Source organism: Kogia breviceps, chromosome 15 (assembly GCF_026419965.1).
Source record: "Kogia breviceps isolate mKogBre1 chromosome 15, mKogBre1 haplotype 1, whole genome shotgun sequence".
Taxonomy (NCBI): Eukaryota; Metazoa; Chordata; class Mammalia; order Artiodactyla; family Physeteridae; genus Kogia; species Kogia breviceps.
The window spans coordinates 58505271-58525550 of NC_081324.1; the positions used below are offsets into that span (position 1 = coordinate 58505271).

At 37.6% G+C, this 20280-nt stretch overlaps 1 protein-coding gene across 6 annotated transcripts in view; it reads left to right on the plus strand.

Annotated features, from left to right (window-relative positions):
- ARHGAP28 (Rho GTPase activating protein 28) overlaps positions 1 to 20280 on the plus strand; it is a 149685-nt gene that overhangs the window by 122444 nt on the left and 6961 nt on the right. For 5 of the 6 annotated variants that reach the window (XR_009331365.2, XM_059039835.2, XM_059039833.2 and 2 more), the window contains 5 exons: positions 3280 to 3442; positions 7902 to 7984; positions 10510 to 10707; positions 11031 to 11144; positions 18017 to 18073. Coding sequence is in view for 5 of the 6 variants with exons in the window: in XM_059039835.2 (XP_058895818.1) it covers positions 3280 to 3442; positions 7902 to 7984; positions 10510 to 10707; positions 11031 to 11144; positions 18017 to 18073 (615 nt within the window). In the remaining variant the exon portion in view is untranslated. Of the gene's footprint in view, positions 1 to 3279; positions 3443 to 7901; positions 7985 to 10509; positions 10708 to 11030; positions 11145 to 13257; positions 13308 to 18016; positions 18074 to 20280 lie in introns of those variants that run through there. The other variant, XM_067016100.1, reaches the window with a different exon arrangement.

Below are 20280 nucleotides of genomic sequence, written 5' to 3' on the forward strand. Positions count from 1 at the left end.
ATTTCCTAAACAGAATTAGACTCCATCCCTCTAAACCTCCCTCTATAATAGGGAAGTTGTATTCGCGCATATTCTTACTGACTCTTACTCTGTGTGTGTGTGTGTGTGTGTGTGTGTGTGTGTGTAGGGGGAACATAATGGATATGACTTTAAATTCTATTTTTGAAAATAATCAAAAGGAGACATTACACAACATTTCTTGTGTGTATGAATTTTAACATCATAGCACAAGTTGCTTTTCTTTAGCTAATCTTTGACTGAAAAATACTTATCAAAGGCCAATAATTCATTTTACGTGTTCTAATAGGCACATGCATTCCTGAACCACATTTAGGTAAAAGTCCCTTTTGGCCCTTAATAGGTTTTATGTAGTTTTAGCCTATTTATTCCATCTCTTATTAGTCTGAAAAATGTAATCCAGATGTTTTCGTGGTTTGAGCTCCAAGAAAGCCAATGTGAAAGAACTCCAGGCCAGTGAACAGAAACAGGGGGATATTGCAGTTAGAAAGGCAATGTAACTTGATATAGTAAAGGGGCCTTTATTTATCTTCTTTGTTCAAACTTTAGACTTTAAAAAATTTTTTCATCTGTTAGACTGTTTTTTCTACAAATGTGCTTGGGGAAAGAAAGTTAAAAAAAAAAAACATTGTAATGATCCTCAAATTGTGCCAAGTGGATGACACTAACACTAAGGTATCATTATGAAGAAGCCAGCCTGGGTTGTGCTTTCAAGTCCTGGTTAGACTCACAGGGGAGCAGCCCTGGGGGACGCTGCTGGTTTTAGCCACATGGGGCACATAACTGCCCAGCACATTCCTGGATGTGAGGCCTCAGATCATTTGGAACCAATTTAATGCTTTGGTGTTTCCAGTGATTTTCTTTTCCAAAAATGACAGAAATTTGAGCCAAACACCAGGGAATATATTTCATGGAAGAAGGCAGACTGGTTTGACATGCACGGTTTTCTTTTTTGACTCGTTTCAATTATACGGAGGCTGCTCCAAATGTTTTACAGTGATGTTACCTGGTCTGCTGGTTTCCCTTCCTGAACTGGTTTCTGAAGCTGAAAGCAGGTTATTTGCATTTTTATAAAATTACCTCAGAATTGGAAGCAGGTTAGATATTTGCGCAGAGGAGATTGAAGGACATGGCTCCTGACCCTTGCCTGGTGTTCTCATTAACGGTGGACAGAAAGCATGACTTTCTTTAACATGTACATGTCTCTGGCAAGGAAGACTCAGCCCCTGGTTCATATGGCTTCATGTTTAGGACCACCGTGGACATGTCAGCTCTGTTCCTACTTCCACTGTGCTCTGGTCCAAACTTCTCCATTTGTCTCACGCTGGCCGTCTAGACAAGGAGTGCTGTTATTACCCGAGTATCCACACCACATACACATGGGTTTCCCGTAGTAATAACACTAGAGGTTGTAGCAGACCCAGATGAGGGGAGGGTAAGTGCAGCCAGCATTTCCTGAGCGCTCTCTGTACGCAGGCCCTGCCCCCTGAGCTCTACATTGTAGTATCCAATTTAATCTCTGTGAGGTTGTTTTAATATCCATCTTTTTAAAAAATATATTATTGCTCTTTACTTTATTTTATTTATTTATTTTTAAAAATTTTGGCTGCACCACACAACATGTGGGATCTTAGTTCCCCGACCAGGGATCGAACCCGCGCCCCCTGCTTTGGAAGGTGGAGTCTTAACCACCGGATCGCTGGGGAAATCCCTAATATCCCTCTTATGGAGCGAGAAACCTCACAGGCGTACAACTAGGCAGTTGTGGAATTGGGATAAACACCTAAAGAACGTGGCTGTAGAGTCTGCCCTTGACCCTGGTGCCATGTTGCCTCTTAGATGGCAGGGAAGTAGTGACAGGTTAGAATCACCTTAGTGTTTCAGGTAACTTCCTGTGGCACAGGTCTGTGGGCAGTGGATTTGAATTATCCTGCTCTTGCCAGGGCTTCCTGCCCACTTGAAAAACAGTTTCCCCTTTGCTTTATGGCAGTGGTACCAGGCAGTTGGCGGAAAACATTTCCTCCTCCCCTTCTATTTCCTGTTAACAACACCTCCGTCTGCCCGTTACTCCAGCTAGCAATCTGAGAGTCATCCTGGACTTGTATTTCTCCCTCTGAGTCTCATGTTCAATCCATTACTGATTCTTGAGAATTTTCCCTCCTAGGCGTTTCTTAAATACCTCCTCTTCTTCCTATCCTACAGCTGCTTATCCAGGTTAGTCCTCGATTATCCATCACCAGAAATGGTGCCCTAGCCCAATAACTGCTTTCTTCATCTCTAGCCTGCTCCCCAGCCAGTGCCAAGCTCCGAGCTCCCCCAAATCACCTTCTGCCTGCCTGTCAGAAAAGATAAATCTCACCTTGTCGTTCTCTAGCTTCTCTTACATCTTCAAGGCTGGAAGACTTAGGCGTCTCATGAGAATAAAGCAAAGGCCTTAAGGATTTTCAGAGTTTTCCCTTTATTTATTTATTTATTTTTAAGAATCCTTTTTGAAGCAGTTATTGTCAGTTGGGAAACTGACTATAACTGCCTGGTATTACTGGTAAACTCTTAATTCAAGGGAGCAGTAGAATGGGGGGCACTGGTCATCAAATGAACTAATAATGTAAAATGTATAACCCAAGCAAAACTTAAGGACCATTAGTGATTTTTTTAAAAAGTATTTACACAGTGTTCCCAACCTTACGAAGGATTGGGCAAACATGCAGACGTGTGGAAGACAGGTGCACGTCCTGGCATAAAACTTTGCTGTAACTGCTCCAGGAAGATATCATTGGTGTGCATGTTGCAGTGAGGTCAGAGTTCCTTTGTTGGGATATTTCTCATTCTGTATGTGAACTAGCCAAGAGGCACACATTCTTGATCTAATTTAGAAACAGAAGACAGGGTGGCAGAAGGAAGGGATCATTGAAAAAAAAGGGGGAAGTGGAGGCTTTGTCAAAATCTAGCAGTGCATTTATGATGTGGGCATAGGCAGTATTCTGCCAAAACCATATAAATGAAACTATGATCTGAGTAAAGAACTTTTGTATTTGTGTAGATGGCAAATTATTTTAAGATTAACATTATTCTAAAAGGATTTTAGAAAACTTAAAAAATATATATTCAGAAATAGCTATTTCAGTTCTTTAATCATGTTGAGAAAAGATAAGCTTAGTAGATATTGGCTTCTCTATCTAATTACAAAAATAGTTTATGTAATGACAGTTTTTAAAGAGGGAGGATCAGGTGGTAAAACTCACTGTTTTCCTTGATTTTCAGCAATACCGTGAAGAACTGGATGCCAAGTTTAATACTGATAAGTTTAAATGGGAGAAGATGTGCCACAGAGAAGCTGCAGTAATGTTGAAAGCATTTTTCAGAGAACTACCCACCTCTCTCTTCCCTGTGGAATATATACCTGCTTTCATCACTCTAATGGAAAGTAGGTGGAAGAAGTTAAGTGTGAATGGACTAAGATACAAAGTCAATAAAGTGGCACACAGCAGAAGAAAGATGCATAATCAGATGTGATCATAAATGTATAGATTTGCCATTTCCTGGTACTGCTTGATGAACTATTGAGTTTGATGGTAAACTGTCATCTCTTCACATGTTTATATTTCTGAGTCTGGTTGATATAATTTAGAGGGTTTTATAGTCATTAAAAGGCAGAGAGGGTTAAGAAAGACCTGGCTCTTGAGATTTGAATTCCTGCTCAACCATCTGTTAACTATGCAGTCAACCTTTCTGAGCTGCACTGCTGCACTTGTAAATTACAGATAATAATTACTTGTCAGGGTTGTTGTGGGTATTGAATGAAGACATCTAGGATAGTGCCTGGTGTATAATAGTCCTTCAGAAAATATAAGATCTCTCCCTTCTTTAAATCTGAGGTCCTGGGTCTGATGATGTAGCATGCAGTAAGAAGGTGTTTTGTCTCTGAAAATTACAGTATCAAATAGTGTTTCTGAAACTTAAAAAGTCCCATAGATGAGGCCTTAACTGTGGTACTTGGATAAAAAGTATAGAAACTGGACAGTGTGCGTTGTATTTGGCAGTCAGACAGTAATTTCATCCTAAAGGTTGAATATTGAAGAAGGTGTGATGAGAGAAATTTAGAAAAGTAGGATGAGGCTACATAGTGTGGGCTTTGACTACCAACCTGAGGAATTCAGGAGTCACAAGTCTAAATATGTATAAGCATGCTAAGTAAATGGTGATTCTATATGGATAGAAAGGGACTGTGGCCAGATTGAGAGGACATATTCCATATAAAGAGGTTGGCCACTGCTCAGCTCTGGATGATGGTTACCATGCAGGAGTGAAAGCCAATATCCAGGCTTTAATGATGAAACTCTTCATTTGAAAATGTCAGCCACAAATTCAAATTTTAAAGCACTACATGAGCGTAGCAAGTATTACCTGTATCTGCCAGTTTACAACCTTCTGCAGGTTGACCAGAAGTATAAAATCCTTAAAATCACAATCATAGAAAATAATAGTCACATCCTAAGTTGTATGACAATATTTGTCCTAAAAATTAGTTGGTTCTAAATCTTTAAAAATTTTAAGTAAACCAAATTCATAAAATAATCCACTGTGTCTTCAGAGAAAAGAATATGATAAGACAAGGCAGTCCTTTTCTAAGCTTTAATTGACATTCTGTGACCAGTATCTCTTTTCTTTGTATGATGTAGTATTTTTGTTTTATGAAAGAAAGAGAGAACTAGTTCTCTTCATTCTTTTTTATTTCAGATATTGTATATTTTCAGTTCTAGAATCTCCAGTTGCTACTTTAAAACTATTTTCTATTTATCTGCTGACATTCCCTATCTTTTCATTCATTGTAAGCATATTTACCTTCATATCATTGAGCATAGTTATGATAGCTGCTTCATAACTAGATCCAACATCTGGGTCATCTGAGGGTTGTCTCTGTTGACTGTCTCTTCCCTTGAAAATGGGTCACTGTTTATGTCAAGTAAGTTTAAACTGTATCCAGAACCTTGTGAATATTGTTTTGGAAACTCTGTGTTCTGTAATATTTCTCCAAGGAGTGGGGGTTTTTTGGTTAGTTTTGTTTTTTGTTTGTATTTAAGCAGACAATTTGCTATTTAATACTTTCCTGTGCTACTCCACATATGCATGGTTTATGAGGTGAGCCAACATTTGGGTGGATTTTACACCAGAATTAGGGCCTTCTATCTCTTGACCTTTCCTTTCTGGGATTCCCCATAACTTCCCAGTGGCTGTGGTCATCCTGAACCCTGTCCTCTCTTTGTTCAGGCCAGAAAGATTGCGGTTTTCTTTTGGAATTTCAGCCACCTCACGCCATTGCTGTCTGTGGCCTGACCTCAAACTAAAAGCCAGGAAATTGGACACTCTCCCTGTGTCATTCTCTAATGCCAAGTGTCCAATGCCCTCCTAAATCTGCCTGCTTTTGTTCATTCTCCACTGCCTCAGGTAGTTGTTTTTTGTACTTTGTCCAGAGTGTGCAGTTGTCTTAAGGAGGGTTGATTGGGTAAGAGCTTACTCAGCCATACCAGAAACAGAACTCCTTCCCTCTATTTCTAAGTCAGAAAAACACAGGATCTTCTGTAAAGTTTGCTGTCCTGGAAAATGGGCTGCAGATGTCTTAACTTCACTTTGATCTGCAGTTTATATACTGAACAATTCATCGAAACAAATGGTGCCACAGAGGATTTTTTTGTTTTAGTTTTTCTTTTTTTGGCCTTATGGAATTATTCAAGGAGGAGTCAATCACCATGTAAGACCTGTTTGGAGAATCATATTTAAGAAGGAAATCATATTTAGTTTTTCTTAATATCATTATTCAGATGTTGAAACCAGTACACTTAAATGAAGGGAGAGAATCTGGAAAATATCCTGAAAAGTTTCACAGGACAATCCACATTTATTTGTATGACTTTGAAAGTGAAAAATACTATATTGCCGTGATTGATTTGATAACTAGCCAACCCCACAGGAAGCCCAAAGTTCTGGACTGCTGCCATCAGGAAGAATGGCCTTTTTGCCACCTGGCGTAAGCTCTAGTTGTAATGAGATTTTCTGAAGGCAAGAACTGTGGACATCTATGTGTTTAAGCTGCCCCTGTATTTACTCTAAAATGGAGGTCAAAGAATGTAGTCTTTTCCACTAGTGTAATTACTTTCTCTTTTCAAACTTGGTCCAAAAATTGCCCATAAAATTAAAAGACTAATAGTTCATCAATCAAACCTTAGATACTTTCATGAAAAGTTTAATAACTTTCTGAGAAAATAATGACCTCAGGAGTGAAAAAAATGACTCTTATCTAGGGTGCAATAAATGAATTAACTACAAAACTATTAACCACAAAACAGTGTACGGCCGGGTTTCCTAAGCAAAATGAAAATGGATTATTTGCCAGTTTAGATTTTTAATCTTAAAGGGAACTTTGTAATTTATCTGGAATTAATGGAAATAGAGAGCCTGCATCTGCCTCTATTGTTTCCCCCCGAGGTTTTTTTGGGTTGCACTGGAAAATTATAGACAGCCCTTAGCCTGCAATTTATGCACTAAAATAATGTCTTATCTGTCCCCAAATGCTTTGTACTGAGATATACTCCTGGTAGTGCCTGTTATTCAGGCAAACTCACATCAGTGTGCATTAGCCATTTTCAAAAACAACCTGGACCTGTGTCATTTTTGTTTACAAATTTGACATACATTTTTAAAAATCCACATGGGGATTGTGCTGAGACAATATATGAGCCTATAAATACTCCTCCCAACTGTTCCTTCATTATGTGGTTACACACAATAATCATTTACTCCTAACTCGGATGCACATGACCTCCTGTGACCTAGTAGTTTGTCACGAGAATGTTTCCACTACTGTAAAGCTAAGTAACTCTATAGGCAGCTGACTGCCTTTATCCACTGAGTCGTAAATGGATAGATTTTCCTTCAACTTGAGAGCTCCCCGGGGATTACAGAACGTCATGCTTCCCTGCAGGACCTTCCTACCAAGAGACCATTTTGGGGAGAATACAGAGAGAACAGGCAAAGACCTGGATGCTCTGGAATACCCTACGTTTTCAGCCCAGCTGGCTGTGAATTATCCAGTTGTGGATAGATTTCCTAAAATCCTTTCCCTAAAATGGGAAAAGAGCCAATATTGAGAACACACAGTAGTAGAATACCAACCCTCTGGTGCCATCTACTGGATCTCCAAAGATCCAACTGTGGTTACCTTCCCTTCATGTCCATTTAAGAGCTAAAATAAATGTCACTGATCATAATAACAAGAGCAAACACCTATGGAGGTAACTATATGCAGGTACTGATGTAAACACTCCATACATTAGCTCATTTAACCTTCATAATGGCCCAGTGAGGTAGGTATGATGACGATTCCCATTTTACAGATGATAAAATAGAAGCAACAGGGGTTAAATAGCCTGCCCAAGGTCACTCAGTGACTAAATAGTACATGCAGAATTTGAATCTGGTTCTAGAATCTCTGCTCCTAATTATTATGCTTGGCTGCCTCATCGTATGGAAATAAAATTTATTTTCTCTTGAATTGAGCTACAAGCCAACTGTTTATAGCATAAAAGTAAAGCAAGATCTCTGAAATGAGAAATGTTATACAGATCCAGAATAATTTTGAGGATCTTGTTGGCCACCTGCCCCTACAATGGCATCCTAGGATGCTAAAAAGGAGTTGATAGACTGAGGCTCCTGTCCAAGTGAACAGACTTACATTGTCGGTCACAAAACCTGAGTCTTTACAAAACCTGAGTCTTTACCACTGAAAGCTGTCAGGGCCCTCCTGTGCCACCAGATGTTAGCAAGAAATGCTGTCAGAATGCATCAGCGTTGTTCAAAATGTGTGGTTATTTCTGTTTTCTTGTTAGGAGGGCCTCACATCAAAGTACAGTTTCAAGCCTTACACCTCATGATCATGGCACTGCCTGAGGCCAACAGGGACACAGCACAGGTATGTTGTATCGACCTTATGGTCTGTCATTGACTCTTATTGGTCAGAGGAAATGGCTCAGGTAGAAAAATGAAAACTGAGAGGACAACTTACCAACCAGCTGAGCCTGCAGCAAACCCACTGCCTTGCCTTGTTCCCACCGCTGTTCTCCTGAGGAAGCCAGGAAAGAATGTGAATCCTGGAATCTTCTTTAAACATTTGTTTTGTTCCTTGAATCTGTTAAGAGAAGTTGAACATCTACAGTGTGCCAGGCACTGGGCGAGGGTTAGGAGTAGGAGGAAGAAGCAAAGATGGAAGACTTAAATGGAATAATGTCAGAAGTGAATGAAACCCCTGCTTTAAATAAAATTTCTAGAATGTTCATGTCTTATCATAATTCAATTTAAAGAATTATAGAATCCCAGAATTTTACAGATCACCTGATAGGACCTTGCCATTTTCCAGATTAAGAAAATTAAGCTCAGAAAAGTGATTTCTCCATTAATATAAAATAGAACATTTGATAGAATTGTATTCCATAGTTCTCCATCCCAAATATCCCTCCTTTTATTTCAAATTCATTTCTCTGCTTTATGTTTGTAAAAATCAAAGTTTCTGTTGCTGTTTTGATAATGATTCTGTATACAATAGGAAACCCAAGTACCACAGGTGCTTGGAATCTTTAAAGTGAAATTGAGGTGAGGATGAGTTGGAAAGAGTTAAAATTTTGAGGCCAGTAAACATGATGCTGAAAACAAAGATGAGTCTTCGTGCTACCTCATCAGACATTTCAGTTTGGTGAGGACCTTTCCTCCTACCAAGTGAAACCATCTATGTCAATTATATTATATCCTCCAACCAAGAATGGGGATTGGCAAAGGCATAAGAATGTCTGTTTTAATACAATTTGGTAACTTATCAAAAGCTGGAGATTTACTTTTTTTTTTTTTTTTTTTTTTTTGGTTTGGCTTTGTCTGAACAATGCTTTTTTTTTAATCCAAAGAAATGAATCTAGTATCAGATATCTGAGTCAAAATGTCATTTCCCCTTTCATATAACTAAGAATGTAGTAATTATCAAAGAATTCAGTACATTTCTAATAGAAGATCCTCTCTGTCTCTCTCTCTCCTCCTCCCTCCCCCTTCTATTCTGAATTGTGACTGGAATGAAGATTAAAGCTAGTGTGTTGTAGAGGTCAAGATATCTGGCTCAAGAATTAGGCTTCCTTGGATCAAATCCTGGCTCTGCCACTTAATTAAGTGACACTGGGCAAAGCTACTTAATCCCTCCCCATCTTAGTTTCCTCATCTGGAAAACAATAATAGTACCTACCTCACAGGGTTTGGAATGATGATAAAATGAGTGGAAGTATATAAAGTGCTAAGAATAATGCCTGGCTCACAGTACACCCTCAAATAAATGTTAGCTATTACCACTAGTATGTGCTGTCCATTTTCTCATTACACATACTATAGCAGAATTCAAACTTGGAAAACCAAAGAGCATCTCCTTTTAGGATTTCAGTCCTCTTGGTGAATTTCAGAAAGTTCTGATAGGCATTTATACTTTGGTGGCTCAGCCAAACTTTTATTAAGCTTTCTCAATTTTTTTTTCAATGCTGAGCACAGGTGCATGTAATCATTTCCCTTTGGTCTGCTGAAGATTCCAAAATTGAAAGGCAATACAAAAATGACACCCAAAACGTGAAAGTTTTCAGCTTTTCGATTGAGATATTTTTGAACTGAGGAATGAGATACTCATTTTGTTGTTTTTATTCTTTAATTTTTTTTCTTTTTATTCACTTTATTTTAAATTTTTTATTGAGGTATCATTGACATATATTAATTTCAAGTAAACAATATAATGTTTTGATATTTGTATACACTGCAACATGATGACCATAGGAAATCTTGTTATCTCCATCACCATTACAAACATTTTTTTCTTGAGAGAACTTTTAAGATTTACTCTCTTTGTAACTTTCAAATATGCAATAGCATATTATTGACTATAGTCACCATGCTGTATGTTATATCCCCATGACATTTATTTCATAACTTATTTATTTTAAAACTCATTTTTTCAATGGACTTTCCATTCCCAAGGAAACAGAAAATAGTTTTTAACAGTAATGCCTTAAATTAAGGGTGAATTACTTTTCTTCCTTCACGACAAAACTGCATTTCATGTTTATTTGAGCTGTAGTGTTTTCTCTCCCTTGTTTACTGTTTAATTTTAATATTTGTCAAGCTTGTTTAAGATAAAAGAAAATAAGAAAATGCAAACTATTATTTATAGAGATCCCAACATAACAAATTCCATAAAAATGGAGCTACTTTTATGAAGCAGAGAAATGAAAAAACTCTTCACATTTCTCATTAGCACTTTTAAGCAGTTAGAGGGGAAACATGACACATTCAACCATTCTGTAGCTCCGACAATTTTCCAGAGGCCCAGTGAACGGGTATAGAAATGAGTGATAGTAATCAGTGATGCCTTTTCCTAATTTACAATGACTAGAGTGACACCGTGCTGTTTCCTATCAGGCCCTCATGACATTCTTCAATAAGGTCATTGCCAACGAATCAAAAAACCGAATGAGTATATGGAACATTTCTACTATAATGGCACCAAATCTTTTCTTCAGTAGAAGCAAACATTCTGACTGTGAAGAATTACTCTTAGCAAACACCGCTGCCCACATCATCCGCTTGATGCTAAAGTACCAGGAGATGTTGTGGAAGGTGAGTGACAATGTGATGACTAGGATGTTCTTGTGTCTGCTAGCGCCCAGGAGATGTAAAGACTCATGAGCAAGCAGTGCCCTCAGGCACAGGGAGAGGTGGGAGACAGTAATCCCAGGTTGCTGGTGGCATCTTTATCATTCCTTAAGGCTGCTCCCAAACACATTTTCCTTTAAACAGGAGTCCTCATAGGTTTTCCTAATCTTTACGAGGACAGAACCACAGTTCCTGGTTCCTGGATACTGAGTGGCCAGAAGACAGACTCTACCAGGGAGGTTTAACTCAAGTGTTTTCCTTCTAGTCAAGCTCTGTTTCTTCTCCAGGTTCCATCTTTCTTAATCGCTCAAGTCAGAAGAATGAATGAAGCCACAATGTTGTTAAAGAAACAGCTTCCAAGTGTCAAAAAGCTGCTAAGGAGGAAGACCATAGAACGAGGGGTAATAACTAAATTAAATGCACAAATATCATGACCACCCAGGCTCTTATTTCTCACAGTGATGCACAAAATAGCTTGTAATTTAGAACCAAAATTGTTGTATTCTCATAAAGTGTCAGTCTTGTAACTATAAACATTGTGGAAATTGTGTTCATGACAGAGTACTGTAGTCTTTCCATTTTGTTGAATTATGTGCTTTGCAGTTGAAGTTTTTGAATTATCTCTGTCATGAAGATTACTTAAGGGCAAAATGGTTCTTACAAATGCTGAAAGTCAACATTTCAGTCCCTGTGAACCGGATTTAAGGGCAATCCAGTAGTCAATATATCTAATAAGTAGAGATAGAGATTTCTGTAGTGATTGGATACTAAAAGAATATCTAATCCTCAAGTCGTTTTGTGTAAATTCATTACATTTCAGAGAATTTTTGCCTTAGCGCAGTTGTTTGTGTGGAGATGGATAATGGAAACAGGCTTTAGAATTATCTTTATTGCTTTAATTTGAGGATGATCATGAGGCATAGCATTTGACCTTGAGGAGGATGCAGAGATACAGGAAACTCACTTTGTCCTTAAAGGAACGTATATCTAGTAGAGAAATATCTGGTAGAGAAATGTACGCAAGAGCCATGATTATGCATTCAGTGTGAAATGTGTCATGCAGACAGTGTGCCGGGAATCATGCAGAGGAGAAAGAAATGTGCTCCAACGTGGAAAGTGTGGAGACTTCACGGAGGAAGTGGCATTTGAGCTGCATCTTCAAGGATGGGTAGTAGCATTTAGAAGGGAGAAAGGAGGGGAAAGTTCATTCAGGGAAAGGAATAGTAAATCCCAAGGCAGTAAAGTAGGAGTATTGCTAATTGATTTATCACAAACAGGCTGTGTTCTCTCATTGATTATAGGCAAAGTGACTTCAGATCAACTAGAACCAGCACATTAAATTTGGGAAAAAAATTTTTGTTTTGAGAAAACAATTCACATAATATAAAATTTACCATTTTAACTATTTCAAAATGTATAAATTTTAGTATATACTTTTAGTATATTCACAAAGTTGTGCAACCATCACCACTATCTAATTCCAGACTATCTTTACCACCCCCCAAAAGAAACCCCATACCAATTAAGCATTTACTCCCCATTACCCCCTCCCCACAATCCCTGACACATTCTTATCTACTTTCTAGCTCTATGAATTTACCTATCTGGACATTTCATATAAATGGAAGCATGTACTATGTGGCATGTTGTGTCTGACATCTTTCACTTAGTGTAATGTTTTCAAGGTTCATCCATGTTGTAACATGTATCAGTATTTCACTTCTTTTTTTTTCATTTGTTTTGCATTTCTCTTGGGCATATGTTGGGTCATATGGCAACTCTATGTTGACTTTCTAGTATTTTGTTGAGAATTTTTGCATCAACTTTTATAAGGGACACTGGTCTGTAGTTTTTCATTTCTTGCTATGTCTTTGTCTGGCTTTGGTATCAGGGTAATACTGGCCTTATAGAATGAGTTGGGAAGTGCTCCTTCCTCTTCAATTTTTTGGAAGAGTTTAAGAAAGATTAGTATTACTTCTTCTTTAAATGTGTGGTAAAATTCACCAGTGAAACCATCTGGTCCTGGACTTTTCTCTGTAGGAATTTTTTCTTTTTTTGGATTACTGACTTAAGTTCTTTACTTGTTATAGCTCTATTCAGATTTTCTATTTCTTCTTGAGTTAGTATTGACAGTTTGTGTGTTTCTAGGATTTTATCTATTTTATCTAGATTATCTAATTTGTTGAAATACAAATTGTTCATAGTATTCTCTTATAATCCTTTTTATTTGTATAAAGTTTGTAGTAATGTCCCCAGTTATACACTTGATTAATAATCTGAATCCTCTCTCTTTTCTTCGTCAATCTAACCAAGGGTTTGCCCATTTCATTGGTCATTTTGAAGAGCCAACTTTTGTTTCATTATTTTCTCTATTTTTTGTTATTCTCTAGTCCTTATTAAAACTCAGATCTTTATTGTTTCCTTCCTTATGCTTGTTTTGAGTTTAGCTGGCTTTTTTAGTTTCTTAAGGTGGAAGATTAGGCTATTAATTTGAGATCTTTCTTTTTAACCTAGGCATTACATCTATAACTTTTCCTCTGAGCACTACTTCTCCTCCATCCAGTAAGTTTTGGTGTGTTGTGTTTCATTTTTGTTCATTTCAAGTTGTTTTCTAATTTCCCTTAGGTCCATTGGTTATTTAGGTATATGTTGTTTGATTTCCATATTTGTAAATTTTCTAAATTTCCTTTTGTTACTGATTTCTAATTTTATTCCATTGTGGTTATGTAACATACTTTGTATTATTTTGATATTTTAAACTTCACTGAAACTTGTTTTGTGGTCTAACATACTATCTATCCTGAACAGTGTTTTATGTGTACTTTAGAATGGATTCTGCTCTCATTGTCCTATATATGTCTGTTAGATCTAGTTGGTTGATAGTGTTGTCTAAGTCTTCTGTTTTCTTTCTGATCTTCTACCTACTTCTTTTATCCATTATTGAAAGTGAAGTATTGAAGTCTCCAACTATTGTAGAACTTTCTATTTTTCCCTTCAGTTATTTCATTTTTGGCTATATGTCTTACATGTTTTAATCCTCAGTTTCTCCATTACTGCCTTCATTTGTGTAAAATAGATATTTTCTTGTATACCACTTTAATTGTTTTGTTGTTTTTTGCTATATATTTTTGAATCATCTTTTTAGTGGTTGCCCTGGGGATTATAAGTAACATCTTAATTTATAACAATCTATTCATACTAATATACTTTAAGTATATAAAAACTTTCTACCTATATTCTTCTGTCCCCCCACATTATGCTGTTATTGCTGCATATTACGGCTTTATAAATTGTGTGCCCATTGACATAAATTTATAATTGTCATGTAGTTGTCTTTTATGTTAGATAAGGGAAAAGTGAAGTTATAAACAAAAAATACATTATATTGCTTTTTATATTCTCCTAAGTAATTTCCTTTACTGATATTCTTTATTTCTTCATGTGGATTCGAGTTACTATCTAGTGTCCTTTCATTTCAGTTTGAAGGATTCTCTTTAGCATTTCTCTTAAGGTAGGTCTCAGCTTTTGCTTATCAAGGGAGTGTCTAAATGTTATAGTTTGCATCTACCAACCCCAAACTCCCAGTCTTCATTTTTTAAGGACTGTTTTGCCAGATGGAATTTTGCTTGTCAGTATTTTTTTTTTTTCTTTCACAATTTTAATATGTCACCCCACTGTCTTCTGGCTTCCATGGTTTCTGCTGGGAGATCAGCTATTATTATTGAGGAGCTCTTGTACTTGAATTGATTTTTCTCTTAATGCTTTCAAGATTCTCTCTTTATGTCTGTCTTTTGACAATTGTGATCACGACGTTTCTTGGTGTGGATCTCTTTGATTTTATCTTATTTGGAGTTTGTTGAGCTATTTGGATATGTAGATCATTGTCTTTCAGCAAATTTGGGGAGTTTTCAGCCATTGTTCCTTCAAACGTTCTTTCTGTTACTTTCTCTCTACTCCTGGAACTCTAACTGTGTGTACGTTGGTGTGCTGGTGTTGTTCTACAGTTCCTCTAGGTTCTGTTCATTTTTTTGTTCTTCCTGTTTCAAGACTGGATAACCTCAAATGACCTGTCTTCAGATTTGCTGATTTTTTTCCTTCTGCTTTTTTTTTGACCACATCATGCAGTTTGTGGGATCTTAGTTCCTGACCAGGGATTGAACCCAGATCCTCAACAGTGAAAGTGCAGAGTCCTAACCACTGGACCACCAAGGAATTCCCTCTTCTTCTTTCTTAAATCTGTTGTTGAACCTCTGTAGTAGGCTTTTCATTTCAATTGGACATTTTTTAGCTCCGTAATTTCTTTTTGGTTTCTTTTTATGATGTATTCTCTTTGTTTGATATTCTCTATTTGGTGAGATATCATTCTCATGGTTTTCTTTGGTTCTTTAGACACAGTTTCCATTAGTTCTTTTAAAGTATTTAAAATAGCTTTTTCAAGTAAGTCCAATGTCTAGGCTTCCCTAAGGAATTTCTTTTGAAACTACTGACACTAATTTTTTTTTTCCTGTGTATGGGCCATATTTTCTTTTTTAAAAAATTAATTAATTTAATTAATTTATTTTTGGCCGCATTGGGTCTTCATTGCTGTATGCAGCTTTCTCTAGTTGCGGCGAACAGGGTCTACTCTTTGTCGCACTGTGTGGGCTTCTCATTGCGGTGGCTTCTCTTGTTGTGGAGCATGGGCTCTAGGCTTCAGTAGTTGTGGCACGCAGACTCAGTGGTTGTGGTGCATGGGCTTAGTTGCTCTGCAACATGTGGGTTCGTCCTGGACCAGGGCTCAAACCTGTGTCCTCTGCATTGGCGGGCAGATTCTTAACCACTGTACCACCAGGGAAGTCCGGGCCATATTTTCTTGCCATTTTTTTTGCCTGTCTCTTAATTTTTATTGAAGAATGGACATTTTGAATGTTAAAATATGGCAGCTTTGGATTCTCCCCCCTCCCCATGGTTGCTGCTTGTTATAGCTGTTATTTATTTGTTCATGACTTTTCTGCTGAACTAATTTTGTTATGTCTATATTCTTTGTTTATTGTGGCTACTGAAGTCTCTGTTCCATTAGCCTAGTGGTTAGCTGATGTTTGCACAGAGCTTTTCTTAAATATCTGAAACCAAAAAAATCTCCCAGTCTTTGCAGACGAGCTCTGTGTGTTCGTGTGCTTGACACACCTTCAGTATTCAGCCAGGCAGTTTACAACTTGACCTGAACCTTCAGTTCCTGTTTGGACAGAGCTTAAAGGTCAGCCAGAGGTGAGAGTTTAAGTTCTTTTCAGGTCTTTCCTGAATATGTGTACAGCCCTGGGCATGCCCATGGCCGCCTAGATTCTCAGGAATATGTTGGAATATTTCAAAGACCTTATTCCCCAAAGCATCTCATTTTCTAGGCTTGCCTCCCAAGATTTTTAGTTAGTTATTTTTTCCCCCAACTCTTACCCACTGCATCAGGCAGCAGTGATTAAAACATTTGCCTGTAAATGTTTTCAATATTACACCACTTTAGCACTGCTCAAGTTCCAAGTTAGGCAAGATAAAGGCAAGCCAGTCTTCCAGGGAACAAATAATTAGAATTTTTTGTGAATGAGGTCCATTCTGCTCCCTTCAGTACCTGTACCAGGAATGCAGGCTGTTATTTTTAAGGCTGTCACTGAACTGTGGAGCTGAGATGGGAAAGTGTAAGTTAAAATGCCACAAAGTTCACTCTTCTTATCAAGATTCAGTTTTTCTTACTTAAGCACTACCCAGGTTTCAACTTTTGGGTTAGTTTCAGAGTTCTGAAGAAGTTGACAATGACAGTTTTTGGCATTTTGTTCATCACTTTTATGGAGGGACAGAATTTTGGAGTCCTTACTCTGCCATTTTCATTCTGGAAAATTTCAGTGGCCTAAGTATGATATGTGTGGAGCTGAAGCTGAGGTCAGGTCAGGCTTTGTGAGCCAGGGCAAATTAAAGTCTTTCTCAGAGCTTCAATATTCTGTCATGCAGAGTGAAGTAAGTCAGAAAGAGAAAAACAAATATCGAATATTTACACATTCATGTGGAATATGAAAAAATTGGTATAGACGATCTTATTTACAAAGCAGAAATAGAGACACAGATGCAGAGAACAAACATATAGATACCAAGGGGGATGGGGGGGTGATGAATTGGAAGATTGGGATTGACATATTTACACTACTGATACTATGTATAAAATAGATAACTAATGAGAACCTACTGTATAGCACAGGGAGCTCAACGCTCTGTGGTGACCTAAATGGGGAAGAAATTTTAAAAAAAGGGGGATATGGGTATACATATAGCTGATTCACTTTGCTGTACAGTAGAAACTAACACAACTGTACTATACTCCAACAAAATTTTTAAAAACTTTTCAATTTGGGGAAAGAAGTAATGATATCTATTTCACAGAGTTGTCATTAGCATCAACTCACATAATGTGGATGTAAAGCACTGGGTCAACTGTATAATGCTCTATGAATGTCAGTTGCTTTAATGTTTTAATTATAAATAGAACTAAGTACAATTTTAAAAAGCTATAAGTACCATGAAAGCAAGAGCTTAAAGATGAAGAAATAGTCTTTCTTCAGTTCTGTTGTACTATACCATGTTTTCACTTCTTGACTTTGATTGGAATAGACAATTCATTGACAGTTTACAAAATTCAAAATATTAGAAGGGGAAAAACTATAGAATGAAAGTTGACCATCTCTGACTTCCCCTCCTGAAGACAAGTAATGTCACCAATGACAGCATGTGTGTGCACAAGAACACACAAGTACATATACGTCCAGAGAGGCACTATGACATACAAGCAAATATGAATATATGGTCTTCCCCCTTTTTTTTTGCATGAAAGACAACATACTTGAAACACTGTCCTGCATCTTCTTTAATGACTTATGAAATCATGGTGATTATTCCACATCAGTCCACAAGCCTTCTTCTTTGCTTCTTCTGCATGATATTCCATAGACACACTGAAACTTATTTAAGTATTCCCGTATCATCGAACAGCTAGATTGTGTCCAATATTTTGCTATTAAAGTTTATGCATTGGTGAATAAACATGTTCATATGTCATTTCTCACAAATGAAGTCTAGTTGAAGGATAAAGTTATAGATGTGGAATTGTTGGGTCAGAGTGCATATGCATTTTATAATTTGATAAATATTGCCAAAATGTTATCCATAAAGATTGTACCAGTTTACACTTCCAACAGCAGCATATGCTTGTTTTCTCAACATTAATCCTAAAGGCTAAATGTTTTTTATTTAGGTTACAAGCCCCAAGACTTCAAAGGTACTACAAAAATCACCCTCTACAAGAAGAATGGTAAGAAAACAAATCATTTCCTTTCGTCCCTAATTATTAACTCCTCACACAGTATTCTTTGGCTATATCCACCTTATCTGTGTATAATTTTGCTCATGATACACCTTTAAACTTGACATTTTCAGTGTAGCACATGAAGGAATGTATAAGGACTCAACTAATTGATGACTCAGAATTTGTGGTTAGACATTCTGTTCACAAGAGTGAATACTCTAGAAAGTTAGAGGGAAAATGTGATCATTATAACTGGCTCAATGATATCAGGAGTGTGGAATTTATCTTAAGAGGCTTCTGTGGAGCTGGCAGGGGAGGGACATGAGATGCCCACAGGAGTGTTTTGGGAGGGTGCTCTTGATTGCAGTGAACCAGGGGCTCCCTGCCCCCTCCCAGCTCTAAACCACTCACTGCCATTCCCTGGCATGCTCTCCTGCTTCTCGCAGGTAATAGTAGAAAAGTACTGTTAGAACTGACCCTTAAAAAGTAGTTTCCTAGTGCTGCAGTAACAATACCAGGGTGGATTAAAACAATAGAAATTTACTCTCTCACAGTTCTGGAGGCTGAAACTCCGAAATCAAGGTGTTGATTCAGTTGGTTCCTTCTGAAGGTTGTGAAAGGAGGATGTGTTTCTGACATCATTCTTAGCTTTGGGTGACTCTAGAAGTCCTTGGCCTTCCTTAGCCTACGGATGATGCATCACTCCAATCTCTGCCTCCATCTTTGTATGGCATTCACCCTGTGTGTGTGTGTGTCTTCTCCTGTTATATGGACACCAGTCACATTGGATTAAGGGGCCACCATGCTCCAATTTGACCTCGCTAATTACATATGCAATGACCCTATTTCCAAAAAGGTCATATTCTGAGGTCCTGGGCTTCGGACTTCAACATATTTGGCGGGGGGTGGGAGGGAGGACACAATTCAATCCATAACACATTTCTTCTAGGGGATATACTGAGTCAATTCACATAAAACTACACCAACAGTATCATCCCTTGAGAACATACAGATTTAAAACAATTACCTGAAGAGTAGCCATATCCTTAAATAGAAGTTTATTTCTGCTTATCTCTAAATAGAGAATTAATTTTTAAAACATTCAAGATTTAGAAACAAAAGGAATTTTCCACTCAATTCTAACAAAAGAGACTTTATTGTTAATTAGACAGCACCATTCTTTGAATATTTCATTTAGATGAGAGCTCTGAGGTCCCCAAGCCAATCAGAGCACCTGAAAGCAGGGACACTCTTCCACAACAGCTATCCACACTCCATTCTTCACAGTGTTAATAGGACACTTTGAGGGATCAAGTTTGGTGCCCATCTGGAATTCAATTTGGAGTGACCATTCATTGCTACTGACTAAAGAAAAAGGATATTTGAAAAGCCACATTTTTCAATTAGATCCTTAAATTTTTCAGAAGGTTGATTTTCTTAAAATAAATTGAAATACAGAATCCTACTTCAAGTAGGCTTATTTAGGACATTGTTCAAGAAAATGCACTGATAAAAACATTAGATTTTTGTCACAACCCAGGTTTTTTTTTTAACCATCTTTATTGGAGTATAATTGTTTTACAATGGTGTGTTAGTTTCTGCTGTATAACAAAATGAATCAGCTGTATGCATACGTATATCCCCATACCCCCTCCCTCTTGCATCTCCCTCCCACCCTCCCTATCCCACCCCTCTAGGTGGTCACAAAGCACCGAGCTGATCTCCCTGTGCTATGCAGCTGCTTCCCACTAGCTATCTGTTTTACATTTAGTATTGTGTATATGTCAGTGCTACTCTCTCACTTTGTCCCAGCTTACCCTTCCCTATCCCCGTGTCAAGTCCATTCTCTACGTCTGCATCTTTATTCCTGTCCTGCCCCAAGGTTCATCAGAACCATTTTTTTTTTAGATTCCATATATATGTGTTAGCATACGGTATTTGTTTTTCTCTTTCTGACTTACTTCGCTCTGTATGACAGACTCTAGGTCCATCCACCTCACACAAATAACTCAATTTCATTTCTTTTATGGATGAATAATATTCCATTGTATATATGTGCCACATCTTCTTTATCCATTCAACTGTCGATGGACACTTAGGTTGCTTCCATGTCCTGGCTATTGTAAATAGTGCTGCAATGAACACAACCCAGTTTTCTTCCCTCATGATTTTAAGGCATTATAGTGAGACCTAAGCCTGTAACAAAAGTAAAA